The sequence below is a fragment of the Balearica regulorum genome, chromosome 6 (genome assembly GCF_011004875.1).
Source record: "Balearica regulorum gibbericeps isolate bBalReg1 chromosome 6, bBalReg1.pri, whole genome shotgun sequence".
NCBI lineage: Eukaryota > Metazoa > Chordata > Aves > Gruiformes > Gruidae > Balearica > Balearica regulorum.
This window is the reverse complement of record NC_046189.1, coordinates 12,501,192-12,523,574: the sequence shown is the minus strand read 5'-3', so window position 1 is coordinate 12,523,574 and position 22,383 is coordinate 12,501,192. Positions and strand designations below refer to the sequence as shown.

The window sequence follows — 22,383 nt, the reverse complement described above, 5'->3', positions numbered from 1 at the left end:
CTGTTTAGTTTTAGGTGTCTTTCTCTCTTCCATTAGATTTTTGCTGGTGGCCATATATTAATCCATTTAATCAAATATTTTCCTGTTTCTGAAATAAAAAATGTCTATAGTGGAAGCTCAGTGCACAAGAAATTCCTCCCTGCACACTTGATTTATTTGTTATTGTGCTGAGGAGTCATAAAATGTGAGCCCTGTGGAGCTCTGTGACATGGCTGTGTTCTCTGGCAGCGTCGGGTGTGACCATATGGACACGCCGGAGCATGGATTTTCCTTCACATGCTGGTTGCAGAGCATCCATGCTACACCTACACGTTGCTGTGCATGCAGGCTGAGCTCACCACAGCTGCTTGCTTGGTTTTTAAGGAAATTCAGGTGTGCGCTAAGTGACTTTTTCTCCCTCCTGTTCCGTGCAATGTGGTGTAATCACAAAGTACTGCAGTGGGACTAAGAAAAAGACCTGTGAGTTTGTTGCTAGCTGGATACCACAGGGACATCTCCTCTGATTTACGGAGTGCCTGAGCCACAGGTTGCTGGAGGATGGAAGGGTGTGCTGGAAAGCATTATTGTATTTTTGGCCTGTTCTCATCCTCTTCCACCACCATCAGACGTGGGATCCTGGCTTGACCTCTGACCTGGCCTGACCTGGCTCTGACGTAGATCTGTTGGACAGACCTCATGCAAAGTAGTCACTTTGCAGCAACCAGTCCTCATGCTTCTGCGTTTAGCTTCCTACTCTGCCGAGGTGAGGGTACGCTGCCTTACTTTCCATCCCGCGCTAAATCCCACCGTTCCCGGGCTGTTTGCTGGCATTGGACTCCCCTCTGGAGTGTTAATGCTGAGAAGTGCCTACAGCCGGTTCCCGTTGCCAGCCAGGGATTCGGTGTTTGTTACGCAGGCATGCTGGGACACAGTAAATCTAATTTCTCTCCCTTCTCCCACTGTTCGTCTGCAGTCCAAGGTGACTACTCCAGAGAATAACCATCTTGCCTGGCACTTTAATATAGTGCTAATTCATTGTTAATTGTTGGGGCAGAGAAACCTGACTCAGTTGGGGAAATGATGAATCCAACTGTTGTCTCTGGAGTGTTGGGGTGGATAAGCCGGTTCTCTGGAGTAATGAGCCACCACTGCAGCAAAGTACCTACTATTCAGAGAGCGGGGAAACCTCGCCTTTCATTTTCTGTATAAGCTGACGGATAGGTCTGCCGAAGCTGGTAGGTACATATTGATTTAAGAGCAGTCAAATGTTGACTTAAAGAAACAGGAATGGTTTTCATATGCTTTCTGATACACTGTTACTTTTGTCAGTTTTTAAAAATGATGTCCCTCTGCCCTTTTTTTCTCAGAAGCTTCGATTTAGACAAATCTACCAATTTATAGTAGTTCAGATCATAAATCATGGAGGAACATTAGTAAATAAAAGAAGGCATAGCAGAAAGCTGTAGGAAAGCTCTTTTGTATTGTGTGTTCACTGCAAACATTGTGGTCTCTCTTTAAATATGCGGAAAATAACATACCACAGAAGTAAATGAAATACTAATTTTGTCATTTTGTGAGGGATGGATGGGAACAAATATTTTAGAAATGACAATGAAACACAAAACAGCAGAACATGGAGCCCTCGTAAAAATGGGTCAAGGCAAGTGGCGATGGCTATCCAATAAAACTAATTTCATATTCTCTTTCTAGAAGTAATAAAGAGGGGAATGAACACCACAGTAGTGCTTCCTAATGAAATATTTGATTCTAAACAATGTCTTGGAGTTCATGGGTCACACAATGCATAGCATGCAGATGGAAAAAACAGTGAGGCTTTAAATTTCTTTTCTTAAAAAATAGTATTAATTAATCATACCTAGGGAATCATAGATTGTGAGTGAAGCAAAGCTGTGTTATTCCATAGGGGAACACGGTGCGTGCTTAATGATCTATAGGTTGATGTGCACAGTGAGTTTCTGCTGCGTTTGTGTGAGTTACAGCAGGGGATTTCGCATACTGGAAATCAGGACTGAGTTGTCTGGGAGACTTGGACAAAAACTACTTTCCCAAACCATGCTAGCTCTCTGACTTTGGTCCTTACTGTTTATCTAGACAAGGTTTTTTTGTGGGGATTGTGTGCCCTGTGATTCATTCTTAATGGCTGCACCCTGATAGTTTTGCTTTTTGATCATTTCTCTGCACTCACAAGACAGACCGTAGATGGATACCATTCCTTTTTGATTCCCCCAGCTCCTTATTCTGTGGCTGGATGTGATGTTTGCTCAGACAGGGGTGGTCGAGACTGGTGAGACAACTTGTACTCAACAAGCCCAGATGGACTTTTAGAGAGATTTGTACTGCAGGTTTATTCATTCCATTCAGAAAGCTCAGAGCTTTGCTTTGGGTGGGTTGCGGCTGAAGTATTTATTTTGTCTTTGATTTAGAACTACAGGGGGAAATGCATGTCAGAATGAGATCTGTCATCTCACCCTTCTGCCTTTCACACACAATTTGACCAGATTTAGCCCTCATTTCTTCAGACCTGGCCCTCTCATAAGTGCTAAGCTGCCAGCATTGTAAAGAGTTGTAGTAGGTTGAGGATGAGCGAACATCTAGAGCAAGATTACTGAATAAAGCTCTTTAAATTCACATAATCTTTTGTCCTGGTTTCAGCTACAATAGAGTTAATTTTCTTCCTAGCAGCTGGGATAGTGCTGTGGTTTGGATTTAGGATGAGAATAATGTTGATAACACACTGATGTTTTAGTTGTTGCCAAGCAGTCAAGGACTTTTCAGCTTCTCATACTGCCCTGCCAGCGAGAAGGCAGGAGGGGACACAGCCAGGACAGCTGACCCCAACTAGCCAAAGGGATATTCCATACATTATGACATCATGCTCCATATATAACTGGGGGTTGCCCAGGAGGAGGCACGGCTCAGGTACTAGCTGAGCATTGGTTCTGGGTGGTGACCAATTTTGTTGTGCTACGACTTGTTTTGTATATTCTTCTATTATTATTTTTTTCTCCTTCCTTTTCTGTCCTATTAAACTGTCTATCTCAGCCTACAAATTTTGTTGGGTTTTTTTTCTTTTGCATCCTGTCCCCCATCCCACTGCGGGGGGGGAGTAAGCAAACGGCTGTGTGGTTGTTTTAGCTGCCGGCCGGATTAAACCACGACACCTTTGAAGGCTGGCAGCAGGCAAATCTTGAAGGCTGAAAAGCCACTAGATGAGCCTCTGTTCCATTTACATTTGAAAATTTTTGCAGGTAGAAATATTGCTCTCTCTAATTTCATTTTAATGCTCTCTAAATACTCCCTGTCCCTCGCACTTGTACATAAACGATAGTATCAGGCTTTAGAGATGCGTAAATGTTTACAGGCTATGGCCGTATGCAGCGTTTTATTCTCAGGCTCCTTACCAAAAGCATAGGATAAAGTTAGAGCCCTGGATCATTGCAGCTGGCCTTTCTGTGCAGATAGGCAATCGTAAAAAATACATGGGGAGAGAAACAAGACTGTATTGTGCTACCAGAGCACATTGCACTGCTTGTCCCCCAAAGATCTCTGAGAGCGAGCGAGCTGCTCTTCGTCCTGTGTCGCGCAGCATCCCCCAAGGAAATTGTGCAGCTTCTGGGCAGCGCTGGGAGTTAGGCTGTGACAGAGCAGGACATAGATGCTCGGTCTCCTTGCTCTGGGCCAGTCTTTTTGGAAATTCATTGATGTGGACTTTTCTTTTGTTGTTGTTGTTGTTGGTTTTTTTCTGAATGGTTGGAAATACCCAGAGACTGTAACATGTGCAGGGATATGGTTTTTTTCAGGGTTAGTGTGCAGTGTATGTTGTTCCATGTTTGTATGGACTTTTACAGGAATTGCAGATTGAAACGGGAAATGTTTTTGTGTGTATGCACTATTCTCACACATCAAATATCCAGAAGAACAGTAGCACATATTTTTTCTCACAGTCATCTATGCTTACAGTGTTTCAAAGAATATTCCAAAATATCTTGGCACAGACAAAGCGAAGCTGTTTGCAAGATCCCTAGCTGTGGAACAACAAAGGCTACATTCTCAACACACATCACACATGACTTTAATAAAAGTCTTAAACAAAAATCAGATAACGTATTTAGAAAATTGAACTTCACCATTTATGATGCTACTTGCATTGTGAAAGGAAGTAGGTATCCCCTTGTGCCTCCTTTCCAATGTCTTTTCCCCCAGTTCTATTCACTTCTTTGTGTTTCAAATTAGAAGGTAAAAATCTTATATTCAAGTACAAATAAATACGTTTTAAAACCAGTAATTTGGGACTAGCTCACATCGTGGTGCCTAACTTAAAAGGGACTTGGTGTTCAGAAACCAAGGAATATAAGCACGTATAAGGTGCCTCTGGTGGAACACTGAGAAGTTTGAAACTTCTAAAATCATTATTAAACTCTTCCCATTACATATGGCAAAAAGGATGTGGTAAATCACAGAACATATCCTGGATATTACAGACCCAGCCATCTCATTAACTTTGTGTCAAAAAACATTCCTCGGTTTCTAGTTTGGATTAAATTTAGTTTTATGCTGTTTGTACCATCATAGTACAAAATAACATTGACACCCTTGAATTTTCTAGTTGCTTTTTCTCAAATTTATGGTTCGGATCTCTACATTACGTTCTTATTAGGCCATGCCCATTTGATGTGCTGCGCTTGAATCCAAGGCACGTGGGCAGGGAGGATCGCGAAGAGCCCCCTGCCTTCCTGCCACAAGGACGTTGAGGAAGGCGAGCACGTTCTGCGAAAAGCCTTACTGCGGACCCGTAGCTGTTAGGGCCTTTTATGAGAGCTGTGCTTCTTGGGATTTTGGTAATTTTTAGATTTGAAACATGCAGAGTATCGCAGAAGCCCCCTGTGCTACCACAGGATACAATAAGGAGTTATATCCTTCCCATGACGAGTAAGAGCTGGCTCCCCTTTCCGTGCTGTGTTGAAGGAAGCTGCGGTAGCAACAGCAAATCCACCCAGTTGTAGCAGAAAGAAAGAGACACGCTAAAATTCCAGGACTCAACAGGCCCCCAAAAAGATCTGTCTGGACAGCACATCACTAGTTAAGTGCTAAGTTATTATTATTATTTATTATTTATTTCCTCTGCTATTTTTCCTCTTAGTGAACAGGAAATATCTTTGTTCTTTCATTGTAGAAGTGAAATAAATGTATTCCCTGCAGCATTTGAAATTTTAATAATCCATAATAAATAAAATCATATCTAATAACATAACTGCTTTCAATTGGCAATGCGATCTCCTAGATGCATTGGAATGGCAGAAACATAAATAGTTGCAGCCTCTGAAAGCCTACTTCCTATTTGCTAAATATACTTGGCTTGCTTTAAATTCCTTTGTGTGCAGTCATTAATACAATCCTCTTTGACAGCATTTAATTAAAGTGCTTTTCTCTATTAAATTCATTAAAACTTTTTTTTTTTTATATACAACTGTTTCCCAGACACTGAGTGTTGAGGACCTGTAGGCCTCTCTTTAAATAACTTCTCTCTCCTTGTTGTAAATTGTTAATTAAATTTAACTTAGACTGTTTAAAGATGGCTTGGAAAAGAAAGCCAGATTTCAGGATATGGTCTCAATCATGTCTGATTTTTTTTAACACAATTTTTTCCATGTAGTTATAGACTGCGTGTTATATTGTTTATGAATGTTGCTGTTCTTTCAGCTGGAACCAAGCAAAGAAATACCCTAAAAAGCTCATTTCCATCTCACTTAAAAAATTTCCATCTTTTTAGTGCAGTTTCTTAGCCTAAGAGTATTTGCATGGGGGAATAAGGAGGGAGGAGCTGTTTAGTATTAATAGATTATTGACAGTTTAATGTCTTGGCACCTAGACAGCCCATAAGGTATAATAAACAGGAAGCTGTCTGATGTGAGCGCAGTCAATAGCGTATTCAATCAGAACCTTTCAGTTAATTGCTGGTTGACCTCAGAGATTTCCTTTAAGTGAAACTGTCCTTTGCTCAGATCTCATCTGGGTTTCAGGGTTTAATTTCAGAATGCCCTTTCCATATGGTAGCTTGTGCATACGTTCCTGGTTGGGTTTATGCTTTGCTCCACACACGGCATCGCAAGAGCCAGCGTCTGCCCAGAGCTTTGCAAAGCACGTAGAGGCGCGCTGCGTGCGTGCCACCCCTGCGAGGGCTGCGAGCGTGGACAGGGATCTGCCAGCGGGCAGCGGCACCACAGTTCAAGGAGGCAGGGCTGTAAACTGATGTCAGGGGTATTTGCAAAGCAGCTGAGCTGTTTCCCAGAGTCTTTTGGATAGAGTTAGGCACAGCTTTGGTGCCTGGGCAGGCACCGCGGCGTTAATGAGACCTGACCCGACCTCCGCAGATGGGATGTGCCACAGCCCGGCGTGGCTGCCCCGGCACCGCTGCGTTCATCCCACCCGCAGGCACGCATTCCCCTGCTCGTCTGCACAAGTGCAAGCCAAGGCTCATTTGTATTTAGTTTCTCTAATTTCTGTACTTACCCATTCTAATTTTTTCAGACTGCATATCTTGATGAGATCTAGATAAGCTACAAAGGCAAGCAGGCAGGAAACCGCACGGGCAGTCCCTGACCCTGACTAACTGGAAACCATCTGCTTATTTGGGGAGGGAACCCCCATGGAAATCTCTTCCAGCGAGTCTGCAGTGTTTGGGTTTTCCTTCCTTTCCCTCCAACCATTGACTATGAGCGTGTGTGTTTCCCTTAATTGAGAGCAGGGAGGGTCAGCTGCGGCAGCCCTCGTTTGCAGCAAACGGGTCTGGATTTCCCAATGGCAGTGAGTACTGCCCTGTGAAGGAAACGCTTCTGTACCAGAGCGAGTTTAATTTACATTTCATTCAGTCAGGAGACGACATTTTTTTGTCTCTAGATCTTGCAGTGATTGTGTCTTTTAGCTGCTTATCATGCATTCAGACTGTGGTTTGCTGAAAGGAGTATTATTACTTTTAATCTCTAATCTTTCTCTGGTTTTGATTCATTTCTGTGGTTGTCTTTCTCCCTCTGTGTCAAACAAACTGCTTAGGCCTTCTTAATGGCCTGATTAGCACCAGGGCAGCCTTGCTGACTTGGAGTAATGTTATTCCTGGTGTTCCCTTGTTTAAATGAGAGCAAGAGTAAGAGTGCTCTGTTGCTCTGTTTAGGATCCATTAAAGTCCAGTTCAGAGCTCTGACTGAAGCAGGTTGTAAATTTTTTGGGTTGGTGCATGTTGGAAAGGCGAGAGGGAGCACTTTTGAGATCATGCCTCCTTTCCGGGAAGATTCGAGGATAAGAGAGGCTTGGAGTCATTCTTTCTGGAGAGAATGGAACAAAACCATGGCGAGATGGAACAGAACCAAGGAAGAAATCCCAAGGTACATGTGTGCCCCTGGGGCCATTAGCTGCAACACGCACGCTTCACTCCCAGGTGTCTCTGGCCAGAATATATTCGAAAATACTTTCTGGATTTTATCAGACTTACTGGCCAAGCTGCTAATCAGTATTACATAGACCAAAGGACTCCCACATGCAATAAAAATCATAAGCTTTATTGGATTTTGAGAGAGGAAAGATTCACATCCAGCTTCTTTTATAAACTGCATTACATTTCATTCTTTCAGAGCTCCCATCAGTACAACCCTTTGTAAATATGATGGTGAAGGAGGTAGGTGGGTAGATAGATGGCTATGAGCCTCTGTTCCTTGGGTGGTACAGCCTAGAGCTATAGAAGTGCTTGAGCTGAGTTCAAGGGGTTGCTGGCATTTCTGAAATGCTGAAAAAATATGTCGGTGCTTTTAAAATTATTATTTTCAGTTAAAACAAATAAAAAAAAGTCTCTGGCAGTTTAGAGCAACATAATGCTTTAAGGGAAAATAGGAAGAATTTGAAGAGCAAAAGTTGTTCTGAATAAAAGCAACCAGAATATGCTGTTTCATGAAAAATCCCTAAATAACTGCTTGAATTTTGTCAGAATATCCACCACCACCACCTCCCCAGACAAACAGCTTGGCAAAGTAGACTTATTTAGGCAATACTTTGATGTCACCCAGTCGACATTTTTGACCGAAAGAAAGATTTTTGGCTGAAAAATGCCACACAATTCCAATCTTAATGAAGCAAAGAATGGTGTTTTGCATTTCTAGCAAAAGCCTGGGTCTCCTTGCACACAGATCTACACAAGCTGCAGGCTTGTGTTACGTGCGAGCTTACCCTTGTTACGCGTGTGCAGCCAGCCACAGGCTGAGCGGTCCACAGAGCTCCCCACAGCAGGCAGCGGCAAAGCCGGGGATGGATCCCAGGGCCAGAACAGCGCCATCCTAATACTTTGGAGCTTTGTCCTAATACTGCCTCGCTGGCTGTATATTAAACCATTTTCTTAAAAATGAACAACTGCATATTTTCCCCAACTGTGTATTTTCTAGTACTGTGAATATAAACTGCAGGTGCTGTTTACTTTCCGTGAAGCCTTTTTCTTCCAGCATCCAGAGCCTATAAAATAGGTACAGGTCAGAGTAGTGAGACATGGGGAGCAGTAACAGCAGCATAGCTTCCTCGGTCTTACGGATGTGCGCACCTTTTCCAGAGTGTAATCAGGAAGACAAAGGATTTCAGATCTAATTCTCCAAGGCCTCCTGTCCTCAGAGCCCTAATCCGTGCGGGAGACTGTACTTTGGTCATTTGGTTTTTATTTACCCAGTTTCAAGCTAAGGGTATAATAAAGCACATGATGCCAGTTGCGTGTGTGGTAATGCTGGATATTTTGCCTTTTACCATGGTAGTTGATTATAATGCAATTTTTAAGACTTGCTTTCTAAAAAAAGAAATATTTATACTTTTATGTGTTTGATTCACACAGTATAGTTTGCTCAAGTCCTGTTATTAAGTGCATTGGTGGTTACGTCTAGAAAGCAAAAAACATGCTGAGTAGTGTTTTATCAGTACAAATCTACTATTTTCACTAACCATAACAGTCAGGTTCTTCTGACTTCTAACTGCCCCCATTGTAAAAATTAGCAGTACAGTTGGGTATTCCTGGAACCCCAAACAGCCATCTGCAAGGACCTAAAACAGTTTGATGGGACAAATAATTACCCCCCCATACACCCCCCCAGAATCCAGTGTCTAATCCAAACATATCCTTCCTGAAATAATGCAGCGCCTACTCCTGATCTGAGTAACTGGAAAACAACATGATTATAGTGGCGCCATCCGTGCCACCATAGTTAGGGGTTTAGAGCTTGGCCTTAAGCGTGGTTCTAGGTTGGGGCTTGTCAGGGAAGATCTTGCTCACACTGCCCGCAAATACTCTTCTGATTTTTCAATGAAAAGGAGAACATGTGTAGTGTTAATTAAACAAGAAAATGTAGAGGATACAAGCAGTATTTTGTCTGCAGAAAAGCTACCCAAAAAGCCTTTTGTTACTTCGTTAGTTCCTGTGGCATTCTGCCAGCTCCTCATTCGAATTAGCAGGGTTGGGATGGGGAAACTCAGACCAAGCTCTGTCTCTATTTGGAAACTGCCAAGCAGGGTGCTACATGCCATAGCACCCCAGAGAGCCTTGCTAGGGCTGCAAGAGAAAGCACGGAAGAGGCAAGTCAGAGGCCCCGAAAGCTCTTGGTCTTGTTTTGAAGAAGGTGAGTGTTAACTGGAAGGTTTTGTGGCCCTTGATGCGTTCACAGATGTTCGAAGTCCCGCTTGAGTGGGACTCCAGTCAGCATCATGGTGCAGAAGGGTAGCGCAAACCTTGATGGGGCTGTTGCTTTTTCCCTTGCGGGGGGAGGCCACCTCGCTGCCGCAGGTTACAGGCAAGAGAGGCTTGCGTGGCTTCTCCGAGGCTGGCTGAGGCCTGCCTGCCTGCCTGCCTGCCTGCCTGCCGGCCGGGGGATGCGGCAAGCCAGCCCCTGTGCCAGCTGTGCTGGCCGTGCCCCATCCCCAGACAATGGAGTCATCCATCACCCATGCCTTCAGGAGAGAGTCTACAGCGGCGTTGTGCAACGCTTCCTGGCCACATTGGCCTCTCTGTCACCAGCGTCCTGGTTTGTGCCAGCAGAAGCTGGAATGAATCTGGCCTGTCGCGTATTTATACAGTAGGTACGTGCCGGCTCCACCTGTGGGCTGGATAGTTGTTGCTGACAACCTTCCCAGGCGGCAGCTAGGTATTTCAGAAAGGGATGTCCACTGCTGGCCACAGTCACTACGCAGTAAACCTTAGAATCTGGCTTCAACCAGCCAAAGATGGGAAATTCAGAGCTAATGCACTAACGTTCATCAGCATGAGCTCATTTATGCTACCCCATAAAATCAGCCAGTTCTCAGGCACTTGTGCAGCAATGAAAGTTGTGCCTGTGCTTTTGTGGGAAGAGTTGAGTTAGCATTCGAGGGAGAGCAGTTACCCGAGGAAACACCGGGACACCGCTCTGTATTGTCAGAGTTTTGTGATTTATTTTTTTAACATTATACAGACAAAATAGTGGCTATTGTGTAGGCACGTGCTGTCTATTAACAGAGATCAGGAAAGGGAAATAAACCACGCATTACTGAAGAATAAGATCATGACTGTGGTCAAGTGATGGCAGAATTTTTTTTTCTCTTTGTCAAGCTGATTTGTAAACATTCTTCACACAACTGTGCAGACAGCAGTGCCACGGCTTCTTGAAAGGAAAGCAAAGACAAGGAAAGATTCCTCCGCACAGATGTTTTACGGTAACCTTAGACCTGTCCAGAAGTTATCTGGTCATCTCCAGTTGTCACTGCGAGCTACGCGGCACATGTAGCCTCTTAGCAGCACAGTGTAATCAGGCTGTAATTTATATTTTATCTCCAGTGATGATAGCTCTTAAAAATGTTTTGTGGTGTATTTGCTCTTTGATGCGTGCTAAGCTCCTGTTAGCATTAATGGGAGCAGTGTGTGCTGGAGGGGGGAGACACCTTCCCCCCGCCTTCAGGTCAAGATTAATTGCATTTTGCTAATGCTTATCGCTTTCTGTGGGGTGGCAAAAAACAATGCACAACGGAAAATTTTGGGTTGGGGGCGCTTTTTTGGTTTGTTTTTTTTTTTCTTTCTTTCTTCCTGTTGTCTTTTTAGTCACCTTTTTGACCAATTTTGACAGTTTGGTCCTGGAGAAGAATTGCAGGATGGGGCCACTATTTCAGAGACTAGGTGTTTTTTCTGTGCCTTGCCATGTTTTCAGATCACTGCCTATTTCCTGCCCTTAAGCAAGGCGACCGCCATAAAGCAAAGGGAAGCATGTGGTGAGTGTGCTCCAAAGATGTTGAAATGAATCACTTCAACCAGCTCACATTCCAGCCTGGAAACCAAACTTGTCTTTGACTTTGGATTCCCTGTGGAACTCATTTCTCTCCTCACGGTTCCCTCTGACTCCCCTTTTGTGTGGCTCAGAGAGTGACTTGTACCTCAGAGCTGAAAGATTTAGGATTTGGGGTTTGTCTGATCCCATATTCTGGCTCCAGTGGTGGTCAGGAGCAGATGAAGGGTGATAGGAAAGGCCTGAATATTTGGGGGATTTTTTTACTGTGTGACTGCTTTGTCTTTGCAGCTGAATAGGACCCAGGGCTGCTGGGTTACAAGTTGTTGTAGCCACCAGCCCTGGTTGGCTGATTTGGTCTGGCTTGCATGAGATGGCGTACATCATATCACAAACATGTATTATCATTCTCTCTAATAACGGTGTTTACTCTTGTGAAACAATTACTAAGCTGCATTGGAAAATGCACAAAATGTGCAGCTAGCATTTGAGCTACAAAATTAAAAGAAGCTCAGACTGAAGTTAGATGAAAGTGAACATATTTATCCATGTCAGACTTCCTACCATTTTGCACGCTCATATTGATTTCTTTTGACACGGTCTTCTTTTATTGAGTACCATATATTTTTTTAAATCCCTTACCGATAACAGTACCTGCTAAGGGCAATTGTAAAAGGAAACTAAAGTATATTAAACCTGCCTGGAGTCAAAATGTAATCTAACACCTGTAGTCTGCAATTTGTCATCACTTCATAGATACTTTTTCTTTTTTAATAACAGTTTTGGATTTTCCTGAGTTTTGACCTTAGGATACTGTATAATCCAAGAAAAGCAAGGAAACTAAACCACAGTCTTTAACACAGCTTTATGGTGTCAAGGTGTGAAATCACCACTGTGAGAATGAGCCCAAAGAAAATACTTCATTTGGAGCTGCGACTAGTGCTGCAGCGTTACCTAAATGAATGTATTTTTGCAAGGAAAAAAAAAAAAAGAGTAGTCTAACAACCACATTTTTAAGAGGAAAGAAATGAACACAGGTGCAAATTGTAACTTCTGCTACAGTTTCTTGTACAGACATTCCTAGGAAACCTGTAAAGCGTCTTGGCACAGTGATTGCGTCTAATTAACGCTCTTACCCCTGCAAGCCCCAGACTGGGAGGCTGTTGGGGTGCAAACCTGTTTATGGCAGCAGTTTGCTCTGTTCTCTTCTTGCAGGTTTCTGTATATGAAGATAAGCTGCGAGAGACAGTGAGTAGCGAGTGTAAGTTGGTTGTTTGAATAGATAATCTCCTGTGGGTTATTCCTGTAAGATCTGCTAAGAGGGACAGACAGTTCCTCCTTCTAGGAATAAGATTTCTTGGCAAGGTGATGGAGGTTGTCTCCTAAGTAAACTGTTAACGTGATAGGTAGGCACTGCCTGGGAGCTTCGGCTTTCAGAGGTGAAGTGTTGCAATTTCCAGCTACAGGTCTCGGTAAATGCAGCTGAACACCTTGCCTAGGCTTGTCCTCCTGCCCTCCCTTTGACATCAGCTGGCCATCGGGAAGGAGATTTTCCAAGGGACTTGCTTACATGAAGTACGTAGTGAATTCATTTTTGCATTGAGTCAAACCGGTGGTAAATCCTGCTGACTCCTGCTGACTGTAAGGGATGTAATAGATGACCGGTGTCGGATGGACCAAACAGAGGTACTGAACCTACTTTTTGTAAAGTGTGGGCATTCTCTCTGGCTTTTATTTTGGGCTCCTTAGCTGGCTGAAAACTTGCTCTGTTTGGCATGAAAGACCTTGGTGTGATACAGCGTCATGGTTGGCTACGACAGCAACGTAAACGTGAAGGAAAGCTAAAAAGTGAGACCCCTTCCCACTGTGGAGGAGCGAAGGCCAATCCATTCAACTCTGCTCCTTGTGGGTTTGGGTTATGAGAATCGGTCCTGCTCAGGACACGCCACTTGAGGTACCTGTTGGAGCTCACTGTTCAGAAGGGCAGTCTCTGTGGCAAATGTACAGTCTTGTCTTCTGAGAATGTAACATTTTTGGCATTTCTCATAGTAAGGAGCACCTCATCATCTCAGCAAAACTGGTCAGAAAGGAGCTCACGTGACTAATCCCATCTGCAGAAGGAAGAAGAGCAGACCCACACTACGAAACAAAAGAGCTTGGGGTTTTCACATAGAAATGCAGTTCTTGTTTCTAATCCACTGCAACAGCTGTTCAGGCAACGAAAGGTGGCATTTCACTGAGTAAGTGTTGTCAGCCGGTGCCGTGCTGCAGTTGGTGCCCGAGTGCGTGTGTGTACCCTGCTCAAGCGTCCTGCTTGGCTCCCCTTAGCCGCTCACTATTTTCACGTGTCTAGTTCTAGCTAGAAAGTGGGTGGAAATGGAAACAAACAGCAGTGGGATAGTGAATCCAGCCAAAATTAAATACAGTGCAGACACAGACTGCAATTACATGACGTTCATCGTTCAGTTTGGGTTTGCTCACCTCTCTTTTCTGTGGGAACGTGGCTGTCCCAGTCTGCCCCAGTCAGGTTTCTCCTGCAGGAGCATCCCCAGACATGGGGAGCAGATACGTGTAAAACAGTGCAGTGATCCCTTCCCCCCAATAACTCTTGGCTTTGGATTTGAGAAAGACCACAAACCCTTAGCTTATTACAAGTAATCCTGATCACTCCCGTAATGATACACTACATTATATACTCTCCTAAACTTAATCATTCAATATCTCACTTCCTTCCCTGTAGGCATGTACTATTATATTTTACACATGGCTTCCAGCTGGTTTTCATTGTGGCCTTCAAATCATATTTCAGTACAGTGCGATTTAAGACCAGTCACTTTATCTTTTAAAGTCAACCTCCATCATACTCATTTTCTTGCAAGTTTTCTATCAGGGCTGGTTAATTTGTTTGAAAAAATGGGTTTGTCTGTGAAGTTAAAGTCTACCTGAATGAACCTTCATAAAGCAGCATCTTCCGTACCCAGGCTGTTCTGAAACGCTGAGAAGGCAGCCATGCCTGTAGAGTTAAAAAATGAAATCTCTTGAAGGGATGGAAAAAATATGTCCTGTGGGCATGGAAGGAAATCTATATCTTCACATTTGATTTGAAAGTAGATGGGGAGTCGGTGAGGAGGGAGGGAGGGAGGGGAAGGGAAGTCAGCTCCAGATGGTGGTGGCTGGAGGAGGAGGAGGCTGCCCCACCTGTGGCCAGGGAGCGGTGGGGAAGGGCACGGAGGAAGGAGAGGGGAGTGGGAAAGGAGGGCACCAGGATGTGCCCTCAGTTTTATCCCTTCTCTCTGAAGCCCACCATACGCCTGGCATTTCATGGTAGGTCAGACCATCATTTGGGGGGTTTATCTTATCTGCACTGGAAAATGTGCTGCAGCCTGTACTTCAGTCACGGAAGATCAGTGGGGCTTCTTTCTTTGCAGTACGGAAGCAGAGCAGCGCCGACCCAAAAACCAAAGTGTTGTAGCAGAGTCCGCACAGCAGTTTGTGTAGCCACTGGAAATTTTACCTGCAGATTTAAGAGCATAATAATGACCCCAAAATCAGAAAATCTGGAACTGCCAGGTTCTGGCAACACAGGCTGCCCGGAGAGGTTGTGGATGGCCCTTCCCTGGAAGTGTCAAGGCCAGGTTGGATGAGGCTTTGGGCAACCTGGTCTAGTGGAGGGTGTCCCTGCCTGCAGCAGGGGGGTTGGAACTAGATGATCTATAAGGTTCCTTCCAACCCAAACCATTCTGTGATTCTGTGCCAAAAATGGGCAGTTTCCTCTATGAGGCTGTGGCGTGCAGAGCTGGACATGAAGTAAGCAAACTGCCCAAATCAACCAGTTTTTACAAATGCAGGTCAAAATATTTAACAAAAAGGTAATTTAGATTTCATATTGTATCGTGTGTCTTAACAGTTGAGTTTTAAGAAAAGCATGCTTTTTTGTATTAAATAGCCCATATTGTCGGAAGGAAATACAAAACTGATCACAGCCTAAACCTGAAGGAAATTCTGCACGTTTATCTGTCTCTCTGTATATGGGTAATGTTGTGTTGCTGAAATCCTTTGTTAATGCCACTGGAAATCCAGTGCAAGCCCCAAGAAATTAGTGAAATCATGAGATTTATCTGTTATAAGAGTAGCTTTAGGGTTTTGTCTTATTTAGGAAAACAGTAAGTCAAATAAAATTCAATCTTTTTCTAATGTTTTACACTGATAACCCCTGAGTTACGTGTTTCTCTTTTGGAGAGGATGGAGAGGTCACTCCAGAAAAGGAAGGGTTAAGTAAAATTATTCTTTCCCTCCCGCTCTCAGCCCTCTCTTTGGTTGATTGCTTTATGGATGCTGTAGGCATCTCTTCATCTCCTTCAAATTAAACATTTTACTGCTGCTGATCCTGTATTGTTGGATTTTTTTTCATCATTGTATTTGATTGGAAGTCTTGTAACATTTTTCAAGCTGGATCATTTCTCATGCTATTTGTCAACTGGAAGGGGGAAAAAAGCCCGCTTCCAACTCCAACAGGAATGAACCGAGTAATTCGCACTCTTTCTGGATATGTTTCTATCTCTGTTAGCTGCTACTTGAATTCAGCTTCTGATTAGCAATGCTGCTTGAGGCTTTTCATATGACGCTGTCTGTAAATTCCCTGGCAGTTTATTTGTAGTGTTAAATCCTTCTCTTTTTGGCTGCTCTGGGCTTTACGGTGTCCGGGGACAGGACCAGAGGGCACAACAGGGGAGATAACGTAGGTAGGGGCTGTGTGACAAATGTATGGGGCTGGGGCCTTGGCTAGTGTCAGCGATCCCGGCTCTGCTGCTTCCAGTGCTCCCTGCCAATGTAGGTACAGATCTGACCTCGTCTGTAACCCCTCTATTTGGAAACGTCAGTCCTTCTCTTTGGAAACAGTCCATGGACAAAAAAGAAATCCTCAAAGAGCAGCCGAGTGATTATGTTCTTTGGAACATTATGCTCTTTTATTACAAGAGATGTAATAAAACATAAACCAGAATATCCATCATTCCCATTTGAGTGTCTCCTTTCCCCCAGCTCCTTGGTTAGCTCCATGTCTATGACACCCTGAGTATTTATGTGCTTGGAAGGAAAATGAATCTATTGGCACCAAAAAACATTTGCAGCGCTTCTTGCCAGGAGCGTGGCAAGCCCTGCCTGTCACCCGTGGTGACACCTGCTTTAGTGAACAGCATGGAGCTGCCACGAAGCTGCCTCCTGGTTCGGGTGCTTTCCGTCACTGTCACAAGCATCGCTCCACGGCAGCGGTGGCAGTGACTTGTGCTGCAGTTGGCAGGACGTGCAGTTGTGTGTCTGCACGTGCCCGCCCTCGCACACACACCCGCCGCTCATCAAGACACTGGGGATGCGGGGCTGAGTCCTGCCTCTGTGACTGGTGCTGAGCAGCAGCTGGAGACGTGGCGCCTCTTGGCCGGCTGAGTGCCTCCTGCTGCCATCAGGTGCAGCAGAAGACAGGCAGTCCCTTGGCCAGGCTGCAGCTCGGGTCGTTTCACACCATCTCCTCCAGGTTCGGCTCCTCGGCCACGCGTGCGTGGTGGGCCGTGGCTGGGGACTTTGATGTGCTTTTCAAAAACTGTGACTGGAGATTGTTGATGTTATAAATTACTATGACAACAACGTTTTATGAAGGAAATGAATAAAGGGCTCTTCGGCACAGAGCCTTTTTATTTATTTGCTTAACAGGCTGATACTCCACAGTGGACTTCCCTCTTGCAGTAATAACTTGACTAGTGTAGCGTTTTACTGGGGGCTCCGTATGTGTGTAAAATTCAGCGCAAGTTCTCAGCACATTTCTGTTATTTATCTTTATTTTTTTCCCTTTAGAGAGCTTTAAGGTAGGGTTGATTTTCTGGATGTTACAGTTTGCAGCAGTTTTCTTCTTTGGGTGAAGAGCCAGAATTCGCTCTTATTTGTGGAAGGAAATATTTATCCATATTGATTTTGTTAGCTCTGTAGCGTTGAGTTCTAATAATTATTTCTCTGCATCTGAAGAAACCTCTGGGCAAATAGAGCCCTCAATCCTGTAGGGGATTTTTGCCGGTAATTTCTCTTCTACAGATTTGGTTTTAAAGAAAGCATGTGGAGCTCCTCTGTATTTCTAACAATTCAGAGCAGGTATTTTTTCCCTGGAATAAGGGCTGCACAAGGCCCTTTCTTAGTCATTTGAAGTGGCTGTTAGGAAGATTAAGAGCTACATACGCTTTCTTTATGCTTGCTGAAAAGGAGATACTGCTGGTGAAAATCTGTTACAAGACTGAAAACCGTGTTTGCCTAGAGGCTTTCTCAGAATGGAGGGATATAATTATTTGAACTCAGAACTCTTCAACTAGTGAAATTAATACAGATGTCATACGGAGAAATCTGTTCAAGCCAGCTCTGCGAAGCAACTGAACTGACTACAGTGTCGCTCTTCATAGAAGGGAAATCTTAACAAATGTCTGGACTTTTATTATACTTTTTTTGGTCATAAAGCAGCTGTGATGGATTTTAATGCCAAATCATTACTCATGATAAAGCAGCACCTGACAATCCCACGTGTGATTAGGCCTTATGTGGTACTCGGCATCTTGTAGAAATGGTGAGAGTCTCTAGCCTAAAAAGACAAGCGGAAACAAGGAGGGGGGAGAAGAGGAGCAAAGTGGGAGAATGACTTGTCTGAGATGGGACAACTGGCCAGTCATCGTGACCACGAGACTGTAATACCTTTTGACCTAATTTTTATTTTGGCTATTTTTTATTTCTTTTTATTACCTACATTTTGTACTTACTATTTGTGTTTTTATATTTATTTTATATCGCTTGCCTTTTATATCACTTTCTCCTTTCAGTCTGTAGCTAGTGGTGCAGCAGTCTTACAGGTAAGAAAGGTAGTGCAAAATGAATAGCAATTAGTACTTCACCAAACACAGCAGACCCTGTGTAAAGACCTGTACAAGTGCCCTTATCTCAAGCACCGAGGGGGTCAGCACATACATGAAGTCTGTGTCTGTTTGATCTCGTAGGTGCTGCACAGACAGCAGTCCCAGCCCGCGAAGGAGAATTCCCCACCTAGAGAAGAGGCTCCTCCTCCACCCGCTGAGGACAGTTGTGCCAAAAAGCCAAGATCCCGTACCAAGATCTCCTTGGAAGCTCTAGGTATCCTTCAAAGCTTTATCCACGACGTGGGTCTCTACCCTGATCAGGAAGCCATCCACACCCTCTCTGCTCAGCTGGATCTCCCCAAACACACCATCATCAAATTCTTCCAGAACCAACGTTACCACGTAAAGCACCACGGGAAGCTAAAAGAGCATTTGGGAACGGTGGTTGACGTGGCAGAGTACAAGGATGAGGAGCTGCTGACGGAGTCGGAGGAGAACGACAGTGAGGAGGGCTCTGAGGAAATGTACAAAGTGGAGCCTGAGGAGGAGAACCCCGACAAAAGCAAGGCGGCTCCAGCGGACATCGACCAGAGATAATGTGAGATAGGAGCGCAGAAAGCAATACATTGATCTAAGGATTTTCTGGTTTTAATTTTTTTTCCTCTTTTTACTTTTGTTTGTTTCCGTTGCGCATGATCCATGTGCAAACTGAATGAATTCAGCATTGCCCGATCAGACAGCGCCTTTACACAGACACTCGAGTGTTACCCTTCCTACGTTTGACTGAAGTAATCATTGTAATCACATAGGATTATGCCTTCATTAATCTTGCACTTATGAAAGGGACATCTAGCAAGTAAATGGGAAGAAAAAGCCCTATGAAATCAATGAAGGAAAATTTACAACTTTGTGTGTATATATATATATTTACATAAAATATATATATATTAAAATTGCATGGGACGGAACTTTACAACCTGAAAGTATAGACTGTGAAATGAGTTCTTTAAAGATGAGACTTGTTTATGTATTAAAACCACTTCACAATGAGTTGCTTTGGCTTTTTGATAAACTGCCGCCTGCTCTCAGGGTGTGGTGACTATTTTTGAATTCCTATTTATTTTCTATGTTTATCCCTGATTTTTTTTTTATTATTATTATTATATGGCTTCCTATCTGGCAACTTGATGGGTAATTTTTGAGGTATGTATTTAAAGACGTAAATCAACACTGCCAAAAAAAGAAAAGAGGGGAAAAAAATAGAGAAAATGGAAAAACAAATCAGGGCACCTTAAAAAGAAAACTAGTAAGTTAAAGTACTTTAAACACAATGCACACTTAAAAGGATACAGCATGTTCCACTCTCCAGTCAGTCCTTTCCGTAGTGAACAGATAAATTTTCATGGGATTCAGAATGACTAAACCTGAAATTCAGTGCATAGAAGACTTGTCCGTTAATGAGGTCTTTATAGAAAGAGAAGATAATGTGTTGAGATTTGATGTATGGAATTCATACTATGAACCACATTTTACTGTGGATTTTATTTACCTGTTCTCTGTTTCAGATCTTAAAATTTATAAGCTTCCTTCTTGTTGTTGCTTTTTGTTTATACTGAGGTGAAACACACACACAAGTGTAAAGTTACATCGGGACACAAAACGCCAGGATCCCAACAACCCGTCCAGGTAAATTGCTGACAGACCGAGCGTTTGCGTTGCTGACTTCCCTTCGCCCTTCTCGCCAGCCCCCCCCACCCCCCGTGTTTCTGTTTTAGCTGGGCTTCCTCCGTGTCGCGCATGTTGTGCCAGTGAAATGAAGTGTTTTCAGCCACGGGTCCCCCAGGCTGCAGCCCACCCCCAGTGCGCAGCGTCCGAGGGCAGGCGCTTCCCAGCCTCCCTGCCGCGGGGGGCTGCGGGCGCGCGAGGCCCTTCGCGCCCACCCACCTCCTCCTCGAAGGGTTTCGCAGCGACCTAGCTAGCAGCTGCATTACATAAAGCAGAGCTAATGCCAACCGACTCTTCAATGGCGTGAGTACTAAAGCTGCAATCTACTATAGCATCCACCCGTTCTGAGGCATCATGTCAAAAGAGCCACCAAGTAGCATTCACTTTTCACTTCCGTGCAATGATTTCTGAGACAAGACCTCACCTTTGCCGCTCTTGCAGCTGGATTGATTTCAGACGCCGGTTCAAACCGCAATCAGAACCGTACCAACAAGGCTTCTGGGTTTTTTCTTCCTTTTTCACATGGGCTTTTCATGTAACCTTGACAAAGACCTCATGCAATATCACTTTGAAAGTTACTTTCTGTTTACTACACCAGGCAATGTAATATAACTGTTAATACTATTTATATATTTGAAAGGTATAAAAGGTAGGAGTTAAAAACGAAAAACAAACCTCTATGTGTAGATATTTACTCAGAACAGACAATATACAGGGAGAAGACGTTGCAATACAAGCTAATTCTAGCTGCTCAGTAACCTCTGGAGTTTTTAAGGGATTTTTTCAAAACTAATGTTTGAAACGTAAGAGTATCTCTGCATAAATTTCATATACCTTTGCAACATGATGGTGGGTTGCTTACTTAATGCCCCTTTCGCTCTTCATCTGTTATTTCTGTAGTATGCTGCAGCTTTAATCAGAATTTCGATGGTTGCTGCTTTATGTTTCTCCGAGAGCTACTCTTTCAAAACTGTCTTCTTATCCTGTAGCTGAAATCACTCCATACATTTGAAAGGAAACAGAATTTTGCCAAGCTCCGTAAGGTTGTTCATCTGATGATGATGGCATCAACATTTGGTATCTTTTACACTTCGACCAAAAATTTTATTAGGTATTTTTTCAATGCTGAGTCTTGCCTTTTTAATTTCACTGCCAATTTTGCAGTGGTTCTAAGTGAATCTGTGGGCATTTTAGCCTGTGGTCTTGCCAGAACTTTGCGAATTACAATGCATATATGTCTATTTATTCAATATCCATCATATAATATCTATTTGGAGAAAGAAACTTTTCTTGTAGTGCCTCTTAACAAAGCACAATTTTCCGCCTTTTTTGTGAAATAAAAAATAAAAAAAACAAATTGTGTTTTATTGCAGTATCAACAATGTGAATAAGGATTAACATATTGTAAATGTTCTTTTTTCCATGTAAATCAACTTTATCTTTGTTATCACTAAGTGATAATTAATTTTTAACTTATGTGCATTGTTAGGCTGTTAGAATTTTTTGGTTGTTGAAATAAAACGCATTCAATAAATATGACTTAATTTGTCAAGTAATTTACTGGGCCTTTTTTCTGCTGAGTTCAAGAGGAACAAAGTCTGCAAAATGGAGGGGGGGTGTATCTGCATATTGAAAAAAGGGTTGATCAGTTATTGGGGTTTGAAAACCTGCACAAGCCCCGTGGGGTCGGCACAGCTGACAAATCTGTACCACCTGAGGCTCATCCGTCGTGTTACTGGCTTTTTATGTACACGTATGCGCACATGCAGAGCGTCTCTGATGGGACCAGGAGGAGGGTGTGGGTGCCATCAGCCTGTCGGAGAACATACGCAAAACACACACAGAAAGATCCTCTTCCAGTCTGCTGTCTTCTTTTGCTGGTAGATATTTTCTGTTTATAATTAAAAAGCCACAAATGACTGCGTGTCAGGAAACTTTTGGAGCACACATGTCCATGGTTAATGGACATAATAAAAGGCTTTATTATATTTATAGCAGGGCATCCTACTGAGTGTCTAGAGGAATGCCGGAAGGATTGATGTATCTGAGAAATGTGTGAAAGGATTTTGGGGAGAATACAGATAAATGGAAAAAATTGCTCAAAATTCTTAAGCTAACAAAGTGGTGAGTGCCTGGATTCAATCCTCACAGACAGATCATATACTCCACATCAGACTGGAGTTGTCTAGGAATTGAGGTAGAGCAATTTTTAAAAGCTGGGGGTTTTTTTCGGTTATTCCAATGCAATAGTCCTTCTTTTCATGGCTTATTCACATCCTATATAAAATATTTATGCACTCCCTTGAGAAAAAAAATAAAGGCAAGGGGGAAATAACCACATTTTTGGATATCCAGCCACTTGCTTGTCACTTGAGCTTCCTGTTTGTATCAAGAAAGCACTGTAACTCGGAACACCTGGAGCCTGGTGCTGGTGAGCTGCTGCTGCTCTGAAGTGTGGGCACAGTGCCGATGCACAGGCCAGGCTGAGGTTCCGCTGGGCTTGT

The 22,383-nt window shown here is 43.5% G+C and overlaps 1 protein-coding gene across 2 annotated transcripts in view; it reads left to right on the top strand.

Moving 5' to 3' along the window:
- The window catches only part of SATB2 (SATB homeobox 2), a 132,225-nt gene extending 110,827 nt beyond the window's left edge, over positions 1–21,398 (top strand). For both annotated transcript variants that reach the window (XM_075756260.1, XM_075756259.1), the window contains exon 11: positions 18,296–21,398. In XM_075756260.1, coding sequence (XP_075612375.1) covers positions 18,296–18,751 — 456 coding nt within the window. In that variant the 3' untranslated portion in view covers positions 18,752–21,398. The remainder of the gene's footprint in view (positions 1–18,295) is intronic.
- The last annotated feature ends 985 nt before the right edge of the window (positions 21,399–22,383 follow it).